We start from the raw sequence: 16,241 nt of genomic DNA, 5'->3' as shown, positions 1-16,241 counted from the left end.
CTTATTATTATTAGCACGTCGCGCGGGGCTCACGTGTCCTGAGAGACACAGGCTGGCCCGCCTTCCAAGCTAAAACAACGCGCGGCCCCCCCTACGTCTGGCGCGTCGGGCCTTTGGTCTCTCCCGCGCCGGGCGACCCTGCGGTCACGTGCTCCCCCTGTCCTTCTCGCCGAGCGTGCTTCCTGCGGTGGGGACGGCCGAGCCATGGCAGCCCTCCTGAGACCCGCTCGCTGGCTCCTGCGAGCCCGGGCGGCCCCGCGCCTCCCGCTTTCCCTGCGCCTCCTCGCAAGCGGCCCGAGGCGGCCATACGCCGCCCCCTGTGTGCCCGCGGCCCGCGCAGGGCCGGTCGCCGGGTGAGTGCCCGGGTTTCTCCCCCGGCGCGTCTGCAGGGCGGGCGTCCCCCGGGGGCGCGATGCCGGCGGGGGCCGGGCCCGCCTGTCTCTGTGTGTGCCCTCTTCGCCGCTCTGGGGCCAAAATGTGCCGGGGCCTCGGATCCCGCTCCCCAGCGGGGGTTTTAGGGTGACAGGGTCAGCCGACTGCAGAAGGTCATGCCGTGTGCTAGGCTGGCTTCCGGCTTGGATTCTGCTCTCGCCTGGGATTGGGGCCTTCTGTGCTCGGGCTACTGGCGTCCTATTAAACTGAGCGTGTATAGGGGGTGGGGAGGTTGAAGACTGCTACTGGCCTCGGGTACCACTTACTCTTCTCCTTAGGACTGACCAGCTTGGGTGCTGCCCCTCGTGCGAGCATTATTTGTGATCAGTAACCTGCTGGGACTTAGATTTCGAGAGGTTTATTGCGGGAGGGATAGATTGAGAATTTAAGGCGAGCCGGAGATAGTTAATTATGCGGGGATAGAGAGGGACGTTAATTATGATCAGTTTGGGCTGTTGCTTTGCCTTTCCTCTCGACATTTAGAAGGGCGGGATATGGGTTGGGAATTGTCCTAGTAGGGCCCTGTAAGCGTCAACGAGTGAATAAGTGGACACGTGCAGGGGACTCCGTGAGGATTTAAGGAGGCCGAGGGATCGGTGGTGTCAGATGTGTGAATACTTTCGTGGATTGAGGTTTATCAGGAGATAGGTCTGGCATAGACTCGGAGGGGGCATAAGGAAGTTTGATGAAAAAGTAGGAGAGTGGTATTCTGGCCATCTGAGAAGGGGGAGATGGGCACTGAGGTTTTAGAATTGGAGAAAACCAGATTTTGAAAGACTGTTTATAAATAAAGTTATTTTGGGAGACAACATAGGATGAAGAGCCAAGGATTTGCCATTGGGCAAGTCACTTAAACCATTTCTGGGCCTCGGTTTCCTTAGTAAGATGGAGTGGTAATAGGGTTGGTAGCACTGCATGAGATTATCTATAAAAAACACTTAACTTAGGGCCTGGTACCTAGGAAGCACTTTATTAGTTGTAATAGTAGTAATAACTATGATTACATGGATCTTTGTGGAGCAGCCTGGAAACCTATTCTCTGCATAAAATTATATGGAGGAAAAGTTTTACGACTTAACAACTCAGTTATAGATCTTTGGAACATAGCCTACTTCTAACTTACGGCCTGCCTGGATTTTGTTCTTAGGCCTGAACAGTTAACCTTCAGGAGCCATGCCTCTGCTTTCTCAGAAAGTATATCTTTGCTTTCAAAGACTTTATTTTGAGAAAGTTGTGCCAATTACTTTTTTTTAAGATAGTCCTTAACTATCTTCCATGAGGCCAGAGGAGGGTCAGTGGTATCTTTGATCTTCACTGTTGCATTTGAGGAAAACTGTAGAACACAATCTAGTAGAGAGGGTGTTGGTCTTGGTGTTCATTAGACCTGGATTCCGTTGGCCTGCTCTGTAATCTAACCTAACCTCTTTGATCCTCAGTTTCATGATCCCCGTAAGGTCGCGGTAACAAGGCCTTTCTCCCTTTTTTGCAAAGCTGATTTCTTGTCATTCAGGATTCAACTTAAATACTGTTTCTTCAAAGAAGCCTTACTTATCTCAGCACTCAATCTAAAATCTATGCTATTTTAATTTTAACACGGTATGTGTGACTTGTCCAATATTAATCTGTTTTTTGTTTGTTTCCTTTAGTAGAGAAAATGAATTGCGTAAGAGCAGGACTTTGTTTTGCTCACCACTGCGTACTCAGCTCATAACAAACAATAAAGAAATGTTCCATCTTTCTCTTGTACTCTTAACAGTCCTTTTGTGACAGTCTCCTGACCCACAGCCTGTAAGACTGCCCGGATCTTTCCCCACCCTTCTTAGAACTCTGGACTTAACCTCTAGGTGCTTCCCAGTTTCCCTTCCCTTGTCCCTATTCCTGTCTCCTTTATTTCCTCACTTCATGTTCATTCTTCCACCCACTGCAATCACACTACTGGCAAAGCCATCATTGTCTTATTTATTAACTTTCTGTTGTATATATTTTTTATTTTACTTACTTTTTTTTTTAGTAGGCCCCACACCCAGTGTGGTGCCTAAAGCAGGGTTTGAACTCCCCACCATAAGATCAAAACCTGAACTGAGATCAAGAGTCGGTTGCTTAACTGACTGAGCCACCCAGATACCATTATTTTATATTTTTAAATTATAAAACTCATGTGCTTTGAGGAGCAATTGCAAAATACAGAGGGATTAGTAATAAATTAAAAATCACCCTTAGGTGCCTGGCTGGCTCAGTCTCTGTAGTGTGAGGCTCTTGATCTTGGGGTTGTGAGTTCGAGCCCCACGTTGGGTGTATGAATTACTTAAAAATGAAATCTTAAATAAATAGATAAATAAAAAAAATTACCCTTAATTTATCATCCAGAGAGAGCTGTTGAAATGTATACAGCCTTTGTGTGTGCATGTCCTTTTTTTAAAATAAAAAAAATTTATTCATGAGAGGCACGGAGAGAAGTAGGCTCCTCACTGGGAGCCCCATGTGGGGACTCGATCCCCAGACTGGGATCACTCCCTGAGCCAAAGGCAGGCGCTCAACCGCTGAGCCACCCAGGCATCCCATGTGTGTAGATTTTTTTTTTTTTTAAGATTTTATTTATTTGTTCATAGAGACACAGGCAGAGGGAGAAGCAGGCTCCATGCAGGGAGTCCCATGTGGGACTCTATCCTGGGTCTCCAGGATCATACCCTGGACTGAAGGTGGCGCTAAACCACTGAGCCATCCGGGCTGCCTTGTGTGCATATTTTTATGTATGTATCCATACATAATCATTTATGTATGTATAAATGAAAGTTTATTTCACTTAATATTTCCAAAGGAACATTAATTACCAAATCCACCTTTAAGTCCTTGACCCCTGGTATATTATTATGTCTCCCATTTCTCCCTTCATGAGACCCTTTGCGTGGCATTGATGACACCAGTCTTTCATGATTCTCTTTAGGATTTTTCTCATGTGCTTTGTTGCTTCCTTTTTCTTATGTTCATTTCTTAAATGCTGATGTGTTGAGTGGTTTTGTCTCTCTAGTCCTTATGTTTTTTCATTCACTTTGGGTGACCTTACCCATTTTTAAGCCATCAGCCCCTTCCTACTCATCTGAAAATAGCATTATCTCTCTCCCTGGATATATAGACCATTTATTAGACACCTACACCGGTTGAATTACAGGTGCTTCAAACCCATCACATCTCAAGTTGGACTCACCTTTCCTCTCAGATTTGTTCCTTGTGTGTTCCCTATTTTAGTGAATGTTGCCATTTCTGTCTACTTTCTAGAGATTTTTCATTCTTCTTTCATTGACACCTCCCTGACCCAATTCACCCCATATATATTGATGACACGTGATTAAGTTTTTGCTAGATTTACTCCATCTGGAGTGAATCCCCGTTTTCTTCAACCTTCACATTATTCTCTAGTCTCCTTGCAACTGCTGTACCTCCATCATGTCATTTTCCTACTTAGACACTGGTGGCTTCCATTAGTTCCAAGATAGGGCTTCATGATCTGGAGATACCTGTGGAGCCTCACTTTTGAGTTCCTTTCCATGGCATCCTGTATTCTAACTGTACCATACTACTACTTCTGAGTCCTCTACAACCGGGCTTTTTAGTGAGCATAAAAATTCCTTGGGGATCTTGTTAAAATGTAGATTCTGATTTTGTAGGTCTAGGCAAGGAACTGAGATTCTGCATTTCTAACAAGCCCCCAGATGGTAAAGGTACTTAGTATTGGTTCACAGCTCTGAGGAGCCATGTTGCACATCTCTTTGCCTTTGAATGTGGTGGTCACTCTTGGGATGGTGTTGCCCCTTCTCCCTACTCAGGTGTTCCTTTTCTCTGTTAAATCTTGATTGTTTCTCCTATTTGATGACTCCTCTTTTGTGCTTTCTCTCAGATCCTGAATCACTAAGCATCCATTAGCATGATTACATGTGTACCCACCAGCACTCCAGACCTGGCTATACATTCCTTGAAGGCAATGATTTTGTCTTACTCTTTGCCTTCCCTGGTGTCTGACTTTGTGGCACATAGTAGGTATCAAATATTTTTTTAGTAAATCAGTGAAAATCTTAGATGTTGAGGAAGGAATATTGTGACTGCAAAGACTTTTTGAAGAGATATTTAATCCACTCCTGCAGTGCAGTGAACCTCCATTAATTCACCCCAATCTTGGTTTCCAAGAATGTTCTGTGAAAGACTGATGAACATTATTGGGTGAAATTTTAGAATTTATTAATTTGTTTTCAAAGTTGAAGCACCAGGAAGTACATACTTCTGTATTTTTTTTTTTGTATTTTTTTTTTTAAGATTTTATTTATTTATTCACGATAGACACACACACAGACAGAGGGTCAAAGGGAGAAGTAGGCTCCGTGTAGGGAGCCCGATGTGGGACTCAATCCCCGGACTCCAGGATCACGCCCTGGGCCAAAGGCAGGCGCCAAACCGCTGAGCCACCCAGGGATCCCCACGTCTGTATTTTTAAGTCTTGCTCCCCATTACCCATTTCAGTACTTTTTTCTTTAACAAATTTTTCTTAAAAACCAGCTCTTACCTTATTCTCTGTGGGGAGTTTGAGGGGCAAACACTGTTGCTTTCCCACAGACTCTTTTTTTTCCCCCTTGCACTTCTGGATCAGAAGCTGCTTATATTTTCTTGTGAGAGTTTTTAGACTTCTGTGCTTCAGAGGAAAGATAAACTTTGAATTATAGCCATTTGGAAGTGGATCTAGATTGGTGATTGACTTAAAGGGGAAGAGCACATACTGCCCTATGACAGAATGATGTGACTTCTAAAGTTGGAAGGAAGGAAACTTTCCCTGGCTTATTTCTTAATAAGAAAAAAATCTTAACAAATATTAAGAGTCTGTCTGGGTCCTTTGGAGTTATGATTCAGCCTCTGGTTTCTGTGTGTATACACTTCTTAATTACAGAGGGCTATGATAGGCACATGTACAGCTCATATATTCTATCCATAAAAGAGGAACATAATACTGTGGTATTTCAGAGAGAAGAGCAGTCACATTTGTGGTAGGGGGCTCACTTGAGTGTAAGAGAATATATGGTAATGAGGAGTCAGAGTGTTCTAGGGGAAGAGAAGAGCATGAAGGGACTTGGAGATCAAACTTTTATCTTGTGTGGCTACATGGGATTGGATGTAATGGAAGTTGATACTGCCAAGGTCAGTTGATTCCTTGTAGCTACTAAGGTTGTTTAGAAGTTGGTCATTTGATGATTGGAAGCAATCGGAGGGTTTTGAGAGGTATAGGTCCTGACAAAGTTTACATAGACTGTAGGAGAGACAGAGGTTGGGGATGGAAAGATCAGTAGGAACAACATTGATACTACAGATTAGGGCTAATAGGACCTCGGCTAGGTGGTGCAGAACTGAAAACGCTTTTCTTCTTGAGAGGGAGTGAACAGGAGATTGGTCAGCATGTTGGCAGAATAAATTTGGAGATGAGGCTAAATAGTAGTACCTTCAGATTAAATCTTTACCATTTTCAAGTTGTTTGTATGATTACATCACACATATATTTCATCTTCTAAGGGTTGATATTACAAATTAGGAAGAGTGAAGTAGTTTATCTGGGATCTCCAGTTGGGATTTAGCTACAGACTCAGCTGCCCAGACTGTAGGCACTGGGCAGCCGTGTCTGTAGGCAAAACACTGAAGTGTTTTGAATATATTGTGTTTTAGGTATTGAAGAGATTACTTATAGACATAAAGACATTTTTTAAAAAACGGGAAAGGAGAGAAAATGAGTGGGAAATATCAGTGAGAGTGACAGAACAGGAGAACTCCTAACTCTGGGAAATGAACAAGGGGCAGTGAAAGGAGGTGGGCGGGGGGTTGGGGTGACTGGGTGACGGGCACTGAGCGGGGGCGCTTTGACAGGGTGAGCACTGGGTGTTATGCTATATGTTGGCAGATCGAACTCCAATAAATACAAAAAATACATTTTTTAAAAAGGTGATATGATACATTATAAATTTAGGAACTAAAGACAAGTAAGTAAGAACGTAAGATCTGAGAATGTAAACTCTGGAAGGGATCTTTAGAGTAATCTTGTCCATCCCACTCTCACTTTATAGATTCTAAAGAGTATCTTGTTCCATATCACATCATAGGTCCCGACCTGTTCATCACTTCCTGTCCAATCTGAGTACCACTGAAACTGTTATTTATATTTAAGTTTTTTTTTGTTTTTTTTTAAGATTTTATTTATTTGAGAGACAGAGCACACAAGGCAGGGGAAGAGGCAGATGGAGAAGCAGGCTCCATGCTGAGCAGGGAGTCTGATGCAGGACTTCATCCCAGGACCTTGGTATCATGACCTGAGCTGAAGGCAGATGCTTATGTGACTGAGCCACCTCTGATATTTTTCTTAATGTTGGTTTTAGGTTTAGACTAACATTATCGTAACTTTATCTTAAGCAAAAATATTAGTAAAATAAAGACCTTGATGTGATAGTTACTTTTAAGTAATAACTTTTAAGTATTAATTAAAATAGATAAAACTGCTAAAATAGAAAATTTTTGTTTAATTTTTATTTATTTATTTTTTTGAAAATTTTTGTTTAAATGGTATCTGTCTTGCCTAGTGGAAGGGTGATATTTTTGGAAATACTTTACTATTTCAGTTAATCTTCGTGATATCCTTGTGGGGTAAATACTGTTATCTCCCAGATTTTACAGGCTTAAAAGTTGCAATAACTTGGCCACATTACACATCTTTTTTTTTTTTTTTAAGATTTTATTTATTCATGAGAGACAGAGAGAGAGAGTCAGAGGGAGAAACAGGCTCCATGCAGGGAGCCCAATGTGGGACTTGATCCCAGGTCTCCAGGATCAGGCCCTGGGCTGAAGGTAGTGCGAAACCGCTGAGCCACCCAGGCTGCCCTACGTTATATATCTTATAAATGGCACAACCTGATGTCAGGCTGGTCTGCAAAACTCAGGTTCATGCTCTTCAAGCTCAGAGCTCCTGTGTTTCCACCATGCCATGGAGCCTTCTGTTTTTGTCTCTAAGATTGTGCTTGTCAAGTGTTCATGACATTAAATAACATAATAGGGTAGGATGTATACAGAGGATTAAGTAAGCCTTTCTAGGGCACTTTGACATGAAATTTTCTTCATTATACATAAAGAAGTGAGAATTAACATTGTATTGGTGAGATTTCTTGCTTGGACTTTGCAGTTAAATTGGCTGGAGGCTTTGGTGATAGCTATTTCTTTCCTGTCTCCACCACTCACTCTGGTGTAATCTTTTGTCAGCCTTTACTTGGACAATTGCAATATTTTCCTAAATGGTATCTCTGTCTTAATTCTTGTTGCTCTCTAATTCTTTACCCCATGGCTAGACTAATCTTTTCTTTTCTTTTTTTTTTTTTTAGACTAATCTTTTCAAAACAGAAATAGATCATGCCACAATCCCTGTTTATAAACCTTCAATAGGGTTCTGATACAGCTCTGTACCTAGAATAAAATCTGTACCAAAAATGAAATCCAGACAGACTCTTTATCATCACAGTCTTTCATGATCTAACCCACTCAGTAACCCAGTCTTCCTCTCCAGCCACATCCCGTGTGTTGCTTACTTGCTTGGCCTGCTGACTGTTCTGGCTTGCTTGGAATACTGCTCCCCTGTTGTCTATGGCTGCTTCTTTTCATCCTCAATTAAAAAATTAGTGTCATTTTCTTTGAACATTTCTTTTTAAGATTTTATTTATTTATTTTTTTAAAAGATTTTATTTATTCATGAGAGAGACAGAGAGAGGCAGAGACACAGGCTCCATGCAGGGGGCCCGATGTGGGACTTGATCCCGGGACCCCAGGATCATGCCCCACTGAAGGCAGGTGCTAAACCGCTGAACCCCCCAGGGATGCCTTAAGATTTTAAGTAACCTTGCACCCAACATGAGGTTTGAACTCATAACCTCTGCATACTCCACTGACTGAGCCAGCCAGGCACTCCAAATTTCCATTTGGTTCCTCATTTTTAAAAAAAAGTTATTATTTTTTTGTAATCTCCCTACATGTAGTGTAGGGCTCAAACTCATGACCCCAAGCTCAAGAGTTGCATGCTTTTCCAACTGAGCCAACCAGGCATCCCCATTTTCTTTGAACATTTTATTTGAAGTAGAGCTCTGTTTCATTGAAGTCCCTTGTTTATGTCCTTCATAGAGCTTAACACAAGTGTTTATTTTTTTGAAGTTTAATTGAATATCAGGTTTACTTACCAGATAAATAGAAGGGCTGATCCTAGTATAGTGCCTTATACATTGAAGGTGCTCAGTAAATATTTTTTGAGTTAATAAATGAAAGAACGTAGTGTTTGAAAAAAAGTAAAGAACAACTATAGGATATTAAAGAGAGAATGACATGAAGATGACTTTGGGAATGGTTGATCTGGCAGTTGTATGAATAAATCCTGAAACCTGAGAAAGTAATTATGGATTTGTTGCAAAAAAATCCATGTATTCTGGATTGAGCAAAGGATTAGATAGATGTGAAAGGTGAGAGGGATTGAGCAATAAAATAACCTAAGATTTTTTTTTTTAATTATTTATTTATTCATGAGAAACAGAGAGGCAGAGACACAGACAGAGGGAGAAACAGGCTCCACGCAGGGAACCGACGTGGGACTTGATCCCATTTCTCCAGGATCACACCTTGGGCTGAAGACGGCGCTAAACCGCTGGGCCACCAGGTCTGCCCTAACTCAAGATTTTGAGCTTGAAAGAACAATGCAGTGGTGGTAAAGTCTATAGCAGTAGAGAAATTTGAAAGAAGTACCAACTACTTTTAAAAGGAGGCATTATTGGGGTGCCTAGGTGTCTCAGTTGGTTAGGTGTCTGACTCGATTTCAGCTCAGGTCATGGTCCCAGGGTTGTGGGATCCAACCCTGAGGTAGGCTCCATGCTTTCTGAATAGTCTGCTTGAGATTCGTTCTTTCTCTCTCTCTTCCCACTGCACGCATGCATGTGTTTCCTCTCTGTCTTTTAAATAAATAAATCTTTAAAAAAAAATTAGGGATGCCTGGGTGAGTCAGTGGTTAAGCATCTGCCCTTCTCTCAGGTCATGATCCCAGGGTCCTGGGATCAAGTCCCACATCAGGCTTCTCACAGGGAGCCTGCTTCCTTCCCCTGCCTAGGTCTCTGCCTGTCTCTCTGTGTCTCTCATGAATAAATAAAACTTTTTTTTTTTTTAAGATTTTATTTATTTATTCATGAGAGACACAGAGATGTGGGACTCGATCCCAGGACCCCAGGATCATGCCCTGAGCCAAAGGCAGACACTCAACCGCTAAGCCACGAAGGCGTCCCTAAATAAAATCTTTTTTTTTTTTTTTGAAGGTTTTATTTATTTATTCATGAGAGAGAGAGAGGCAGAGACACAGGCAGAGGGCGAAGCAGGCTCCATGCAGGGAGCCCGATGTGGGACTCGATCCTGGGTCCCCAGGATCAGGCCCTGGGCTGAAGGCAGTGCCAAACCGCTGAGCCACCTGGGCTGCCCTTAATTTTTTTTTTTTTTTAAGATTTTATTTAGGGGGCAGCTCAGGTGGCTCAGCGGTTTGGCACTGCCTTCAGCCCAGGGCCTGATCCTGGGGACCCAGGATCGAGTCCCACATCGGGCTCCCTGCATGGAGCCTGCTTCGCCCTCTGCCTGTGTCTCTGCCTCTCTCTCTCTCATGAATAAATAAATAAAACTTTAAAAAAAAGGGAGGAGGCATTATTGGAGCACCTCGCTGGTTCAGTCAGTGGAGAGTATATAACTCTTGATCTCAGGGTTGTGAGTTGAAGTCCTACATTGAGCATGGAACCTACTTTAAATAAATAAAAAGAGGCATTACCCATTTTTAACATGTTAAACTTAAGTGGAATCAGTATATGTAAAAAATGTTTTTAAAAGAATTGCATACCATGATCAAGTTGGGTTTATTCCAGGTGTGCAAAGCTGACTCAGTATCTGAAAATCAATCCCTGTAATCAAACATATCAACAGGCTAAAGAAAACTCAAGTGAAATAGTTAAAATTAGGGATTGGTGAGAACAAATTTGAGGTCCCCATTCCCTACAGAATAGTACAGCAAGATAAGCTGGGAGAAAGAGTGAGAGAGAGAGAGAGAGAGAGGCAGAGACACAGGCAGAGGGAGAAGCAGGCTCCATGCTGGGATCCCGACGTGGGACTCGATCCCAGGCCTCCAGGATCACACCCTGGGCTGAAGACGGCGCTAAAACCGCTGAGCCACCTGGGCTGCCCTCCAGGTTTAATTTTTACCACTTTCCATTGTGAACCCCTTATTGCAGCCAGGTTAGTTTTCTTGATGCTTTTCTGCCATGTTGAGCAGCCAGGTTAGTTTTCTTGATGCTTTTCTGCCATGTTGAGCTCATTTCGGAAGGAGACTACCCAAGTACAGATCTGGGACCTGTCATCCTGTCATTAACTAGCTTTTGCTATGACTTTGGGCAATTTGCTTCAGTTTTCTTATCTATAAAATGAAGATTATGGTAATAATTTTTTGTTACTTAGGAAGCATCATTAAATGCATAATAAATATTAATTACTGGTTATACCTATTGCATATCTGTATCCTCTTTTTTTTTTTTTTTTAAATTCTGGGAGCTCCAAAGTGCTAGATGCTCCGATGACTCATTATAGCAATGAAGAACGTAACACAGAAGGGAGAATTTTGAGAACATGTGTGATTAGTTTCCTGTATATTTGAAGTTTAAAAAGAATGAGTAATACTTCAATAAAAAGTTTATTTGAGGGGCCCCTGGTTGGCTTAGTCAGTTAAGCATCTGACTGACTCTTCAGTCATGATCCCAGGATTCTGGGATCAAGCCCCATGTCTGGCACCCTGCTCAGTGGAGAGTCTGCTTCTCCCTCTCCCTCTGCTGCTATTCCCCTTGCTCGTGCGCATGTGTTCTCTCTCTCTCTCAAATAAATATATATGTGCTGCCGAAGTGAGTACTCTCTCAAATAAAAAAAATCTTTAAAAAGTTTACTTGAAAAAATAAGTGTCAAGAATACCCAAGACAAGACAGTGCAGCCCTGGTGGCCCAGCGGTTTAGCGCCGCCTTCAGCCTGGGGTGTGATCCTGGAGACCTGGGATCGAGTCCCACGTCAGGCTCCCTGCATGGAGCCTGCTTCTCCCTCTGCCTGTCTCTGCCTGTCTCTGCCTCTCTCTCTCTCTCTCTCTGTCTCTCATGAATAAATAAAATAAAATAATAAAAAAATTAAAGAATACCCAAGACACATAAAGAACTCTTAAAATTCAACGATAAGAAAACTTAAAGAAAAAGGGAAACATAATGATCCAGTTGAGAAATGAACAGAATATCTGAACAGATAGGTCACCAAGAAAGACATAAAGGAGGCAAATAAGCATATGAAGAAATGTTCAACATCATATGTCATTAGGGAATTGCAAATTAAAACAATTAGATACCACTACATACCTGTTAGAATGACTGAAATCTGAAACACTTGTGGCACCAAATGATGGTGAGGATGTGGGGCACTAGAGAGCTCTCCGAGTCATTGCTGGTGGCAATACTGAGTGGTACAGCCATTTTGGAAGACAGTTTGGCGGTTTCTTTCAAAGCTAAATAAACATGAGCTTACCATATAATCCAGCACTCAAACTTTTAGATACTTAACCTAGATGAATAGAAAATTTACAAAAATCTGCGTGCAAATTCTTATGGATGCTTTATTCATGCTTGCCCAAATTGGAAGCAGCTAGTATGTCTGTCCTTCCTTCAGTAGATGAATGGATAAACAAATGGTGGTAAATCCATAAAATGGAATATTACTCAGCATTAAAAAGAAATGCGTTATCAAGTCACAAAAGGACATAGAGGAACCTTAAATGTATTTTGCTTTGTGGAAGAAGACAGTCTGAAAAAGTCTTTCTACTGTGTGATTCCAACTACAAAACATTTTGGAAAAGGCAAAACTACAGAGGGCGAAAGGTGATTACCAGGGGTTCAAGAGGAGGGGGGGAAGGGATGAATCGGTGGAGCATGGGGCATTTTTAGGGCAGTGAAACTGTACTGTGAGTACTGTAATGCTTGTCATACATTTGTCAAAAACTCTTAGATATGTACATATACAGAGTGAACCCTATTGTAAATTATAGGCTTTAATGTATCATGATTGGTGTATCATTTGTAACACATGAACCACAGTAATGCAAGATATAAATAGGGGAAACTGAGTGGAGAGGGAAGAGGATATGTAGGAACTCTACTCACTGTACAGTTTTTCTGTAAACCTAAAAATGCCTTGAAAAAGTAAAATATTAGGGGAAAAAAACAGGTTTAAGAGGGGAGTCCCATGGAAGCCTGCTTATCATAATCTGATCCTTGTACCTTTTTGAAATATGGACGTACAAAATCAGTTTTTTGTACTAAAGAGTCAAAATGAAAACCACCATCAATTAAAACAAACAGAAAAACAATGCCAGATTTTGCTAGAGAAAATTTATGAGGAATCTGAATATTAGTGGTGAGTGCCAGAGTCTTAGGAGGGAACCTAAGATGTTTAACTCAAAAATGCAAAGGAGTCATTTATGACACGTTGATAAGATGATAAAATGATTTTCCTTTATGTGGTTATATCAATTTTGGTCATCAGAATTTGGAGACAGTGCCTTCTAGCTTGTGCAAGTCTGATGGTTAGGTGCCTCTGCTACATGGATTCACCTTCACCCCTGGACTTTAGCACAGCATACGTATTGTTCTAGGCATGAAATTCTTATTTCCTGTTGGGTATGTTTCTGTGGAATTTAAAAATAAATTTAAGGCCAAATAATGTAGAAAGCATTGCCAGGTAGGGAAGCTCTGGAAACTTCCCTTTGAAGAGTGAAGAATCCCTTAGTTAAATAACTAACCTTCCTTCACCCCAGTTAATTCTATGGTGGATTCATAATTCAGCTTATCTAATTAAAGTCGAGTTTACTTGTGTGTAGACTTAACCGCATTAAAGATTTATTTGTGAGAAAAATTAGCTTTAAAATGTTCAGAATTGGGACGCCTGGGTGGCTCAGCGGTGGGGCGCATCTGCCTTCGGCTCCGGTGTGATCCTGGAGTACCATGATCGAGTCCCACATGTGCCTTCCTGCATGGAGCCTGCTTCTCTCTCTTTGTGTCTCTGCCTCTGTGTGTGTGTGTGTGTGTGTGTGTGTGTGTATGTGTGTCTCATGAATAAATTTAAAAAAATGTTCAGAATAACATACTGGTTTACTAACCTCTCTGTCTTCTGTCTGAATTTTGTATTTGTTTGATCATATATTTTAAAACTGCATTTTAGTAAAGGTTTAACTTTTGTGCTTTTTCACAATTTATAAGATTTGGGTATGTAAAAAATCTTGGCAAATACATTTCATTACAATTGTGCAATTTTTCTTTTTTAAACATTTTTTATTTTCTTTTAAAGTTTTTTGTTTTTTGTTTTTTTAAATACATGATAGACACAGATAGGCAGAGACACAGGCAGAGAGAGAAGCAGGCTCCTCGCAGGGAGCCCAACGTGGGACTCCATCCCAGGACCGCAGGATCACTCCCTGGGCCAAAGGCAGGCACTCAACTGCTGAGCCACCCAGGTGTCCCAACATTTTTTATTTTTAAATAATCTACACCCAACATGAGGCTCGAACTCACAATCCTGAGGTCAAGAGTTGTATGCTCCATGGACTGAGCTAGCCAGGCACCTCTCCAGTTTTGAAATTTCTATGTTAATCAGTTTTCATTGTTGAACAATATTATTTATTGCACACTTACCTGAACTTCATGTTCAGAGTGATTTAAAATAATGTTATTTTATGTTTACTGAGCAGGGGCATAGTTTAATAACAACTGATCCAGTAGACAGGTGAATGGCCAGGGAAAACCTTTGAAAATAAGGGATAAACATGTAGGAGTGGTACATATTTCTGTGGATTTTAGGTAATTAATTCAGCTCATTTAATCAGTTAGCCATTTACAATGTGCTGATCAATAGATTTGTAAAGGTAAGACGGAGTTGTCTTATTTAATTAGTGTCCTGGTTTTTTTCCATTGTTTTCCAGTCTGTTTACATAGGTAGACTTATTGATGACCAGAGTGCTTGTGATTTGTCCCAGATCACAGTGGTAGGAATTTTAGTATCAAGTTACTGCCTCTGTATTTTACATAATCTTGTAGTGAAACTTTCGTTGTAGCTTTAAAAAAAAAAAAATTATTCATGAGAGACACACAGTGTGAGAGGCAGAGACAGGCAGAGAGAAGCAGGCTCCATGCAGGGAGCCCAGTGCGGGACCCGATCTCAGTTCCCCAGGATCCCACCTTGTGCCGAAGGCAGAAGCTCAACCGCTGAGCCACCCAGGCATCCCTATAGCTTTCTTTAATGTAATATCACATACTTAATCATTTAATTTATAGCTGATTTTTCAAGGTTAATAATATAGGCTAGGAAACCAACAGTTTTATTTATTTATTTATTTTTTAAAAAGGTTTTATTTATTTGAGTGAGAGAGAGTGTGCATGAACACAAGTGGGGGGGGAGGGGGAGGAGCAGAGGGAGAAGGAGAAGCAGTGTTCCTGCAATGGGCAGGGGGCCCAATGTGGGGCTCCATCCTAGGATCTCAGGATCATGATCTGAGCTGAAGGCAGAAGTTTAACTGTTTGAGCCACCCAGCTGCCCCAACAAGTTTATTTTTAAACTCACTACTTTGGGGATCCCTGGGTGGTGCAGCGGTTTAGTGCCTGCCTTTGGCCCAGGGCGCGATCCTGGAGACCCGGGATCGAATCCCATGTCGGGCTCCCGGTGCATGGAGCCTGCTTCTCCCTCTGCCTGTGTCTCTGCCTCTCTCTCTCTGTGTGACTATCATAAATAAATAAAAATTAAAAAAAAATAAACTCACTACTTTGTAAACATTTATTTTGGTAATCATGGTAAAGATGTGCTAATGCAAGAAAAATGGGATTATTCTGTAGGCATCCCTGGATTAATAAGCATAGTATCAGACTTTGTTAATATGTACGTTGTATATATTATTTAGTTATAATTCCTGGCTGCTATGGAAAGTTTAAGGTATTTTGGAATAAATGTGTAAATCTTTGCACATTAGAAATTTTGTGTTAGGGGCACCTGAGTGGCTCAGTTAACTGCCTGCTTTTGGCTCCGGTCGTGATTCTAGGATGCTGGGCCTCATCAGCTCCTTGCTCCTCAGGGAGACTGCTTCTCCTTCTCCCTCTCCCTCTGCCTGCCACGCCCCCTGTTTGCACGTGCTCTCTCTCTGTCAAATAAAATCTGTAAAAAAATAAAAAAGCAATTTGTGTTAAATAGTGTTTTAATACAATAGTAAGTTTAAATTCAAAGATTTATGACAGGGTTGTCACACATGAGGATTATTTTTAAGTCTGGTATTTGTAAATTAGGTACAGCCTGTATTTCTATAGTATGGATTACCTCTGATTTCGTGTTTGAGAGCGTTTGGCTTACGTATTAGGCTCCATATTAAAATATTGAATGATTTAAATATTGTTTGCTCTTTATAAACACACATGTGCTCTTTATAAACACGTGCTAGTCTTTATAAACACACATGTGCTAGTCTGATCTTGTCCAATTTATAATTTTTTTTTTACTTTCTGAAAACTAATGATGGTTTATACCAGGAATCCAGTTATATTTTTAATGAATGCTGTTGTTCAAATAACTAGAAAAGTATATAATTAGCATCTTGACAGATGGAAAGCAGATAGGATTGGGAGCTGAAATTCTAAAATGCTTCAGATTTATTTAAACAGATTGGA

The 16,241-nt window shown here is 41.4% G+C and overlaps 1 protein-coding gene across 1 annotated transcript in view; it reads left to right on the top strand.

Annotated features, from left to right (window-relative positions):
* Positions 1–180: 180 nt before the first annotated feature.
* The window catches only part of LRPPRC (leucine rich pentatricopeptide repeat containing), a 111,225-nt gene continuing 95,164 nt past the window's right edge, over positions 181–16,241 (top strand). Inside the window, exon 1 of the mRNA XM_038551169.1 lies at positions 181–353. Coding sequence (XP_038407097.1) covers positions 205–353 — 149 coding nt within the window. The 5' untranslated portion in view covers positions 181–204. The remainder of the gene's footprint in view (positions 354–16,241) is intronic.

The sequence above is a fragment of the Canis lupus genome, chromosome 10 (genome assembly GCF_011100685.1).
Source record: "Canis lupus familiaris isolate Mischka breed German Shepherd chromosome 10, alternate assembly UU_Cfam_GSD_1.0, whole genome shotgun sequence".
In the NCBI taxonomy this organism is placed as follows: domain Eukaryota; kingdom Metazoa; phylum Chordata; class Mammalia; order Carnivora; family Canidae; genus Canis; species Canis lupus.
The sequence above is the reverse complement of the archived record's forward strand: the minus strand, read 5'-3'. Positions and strand labels throughout refer to the sequence as shown.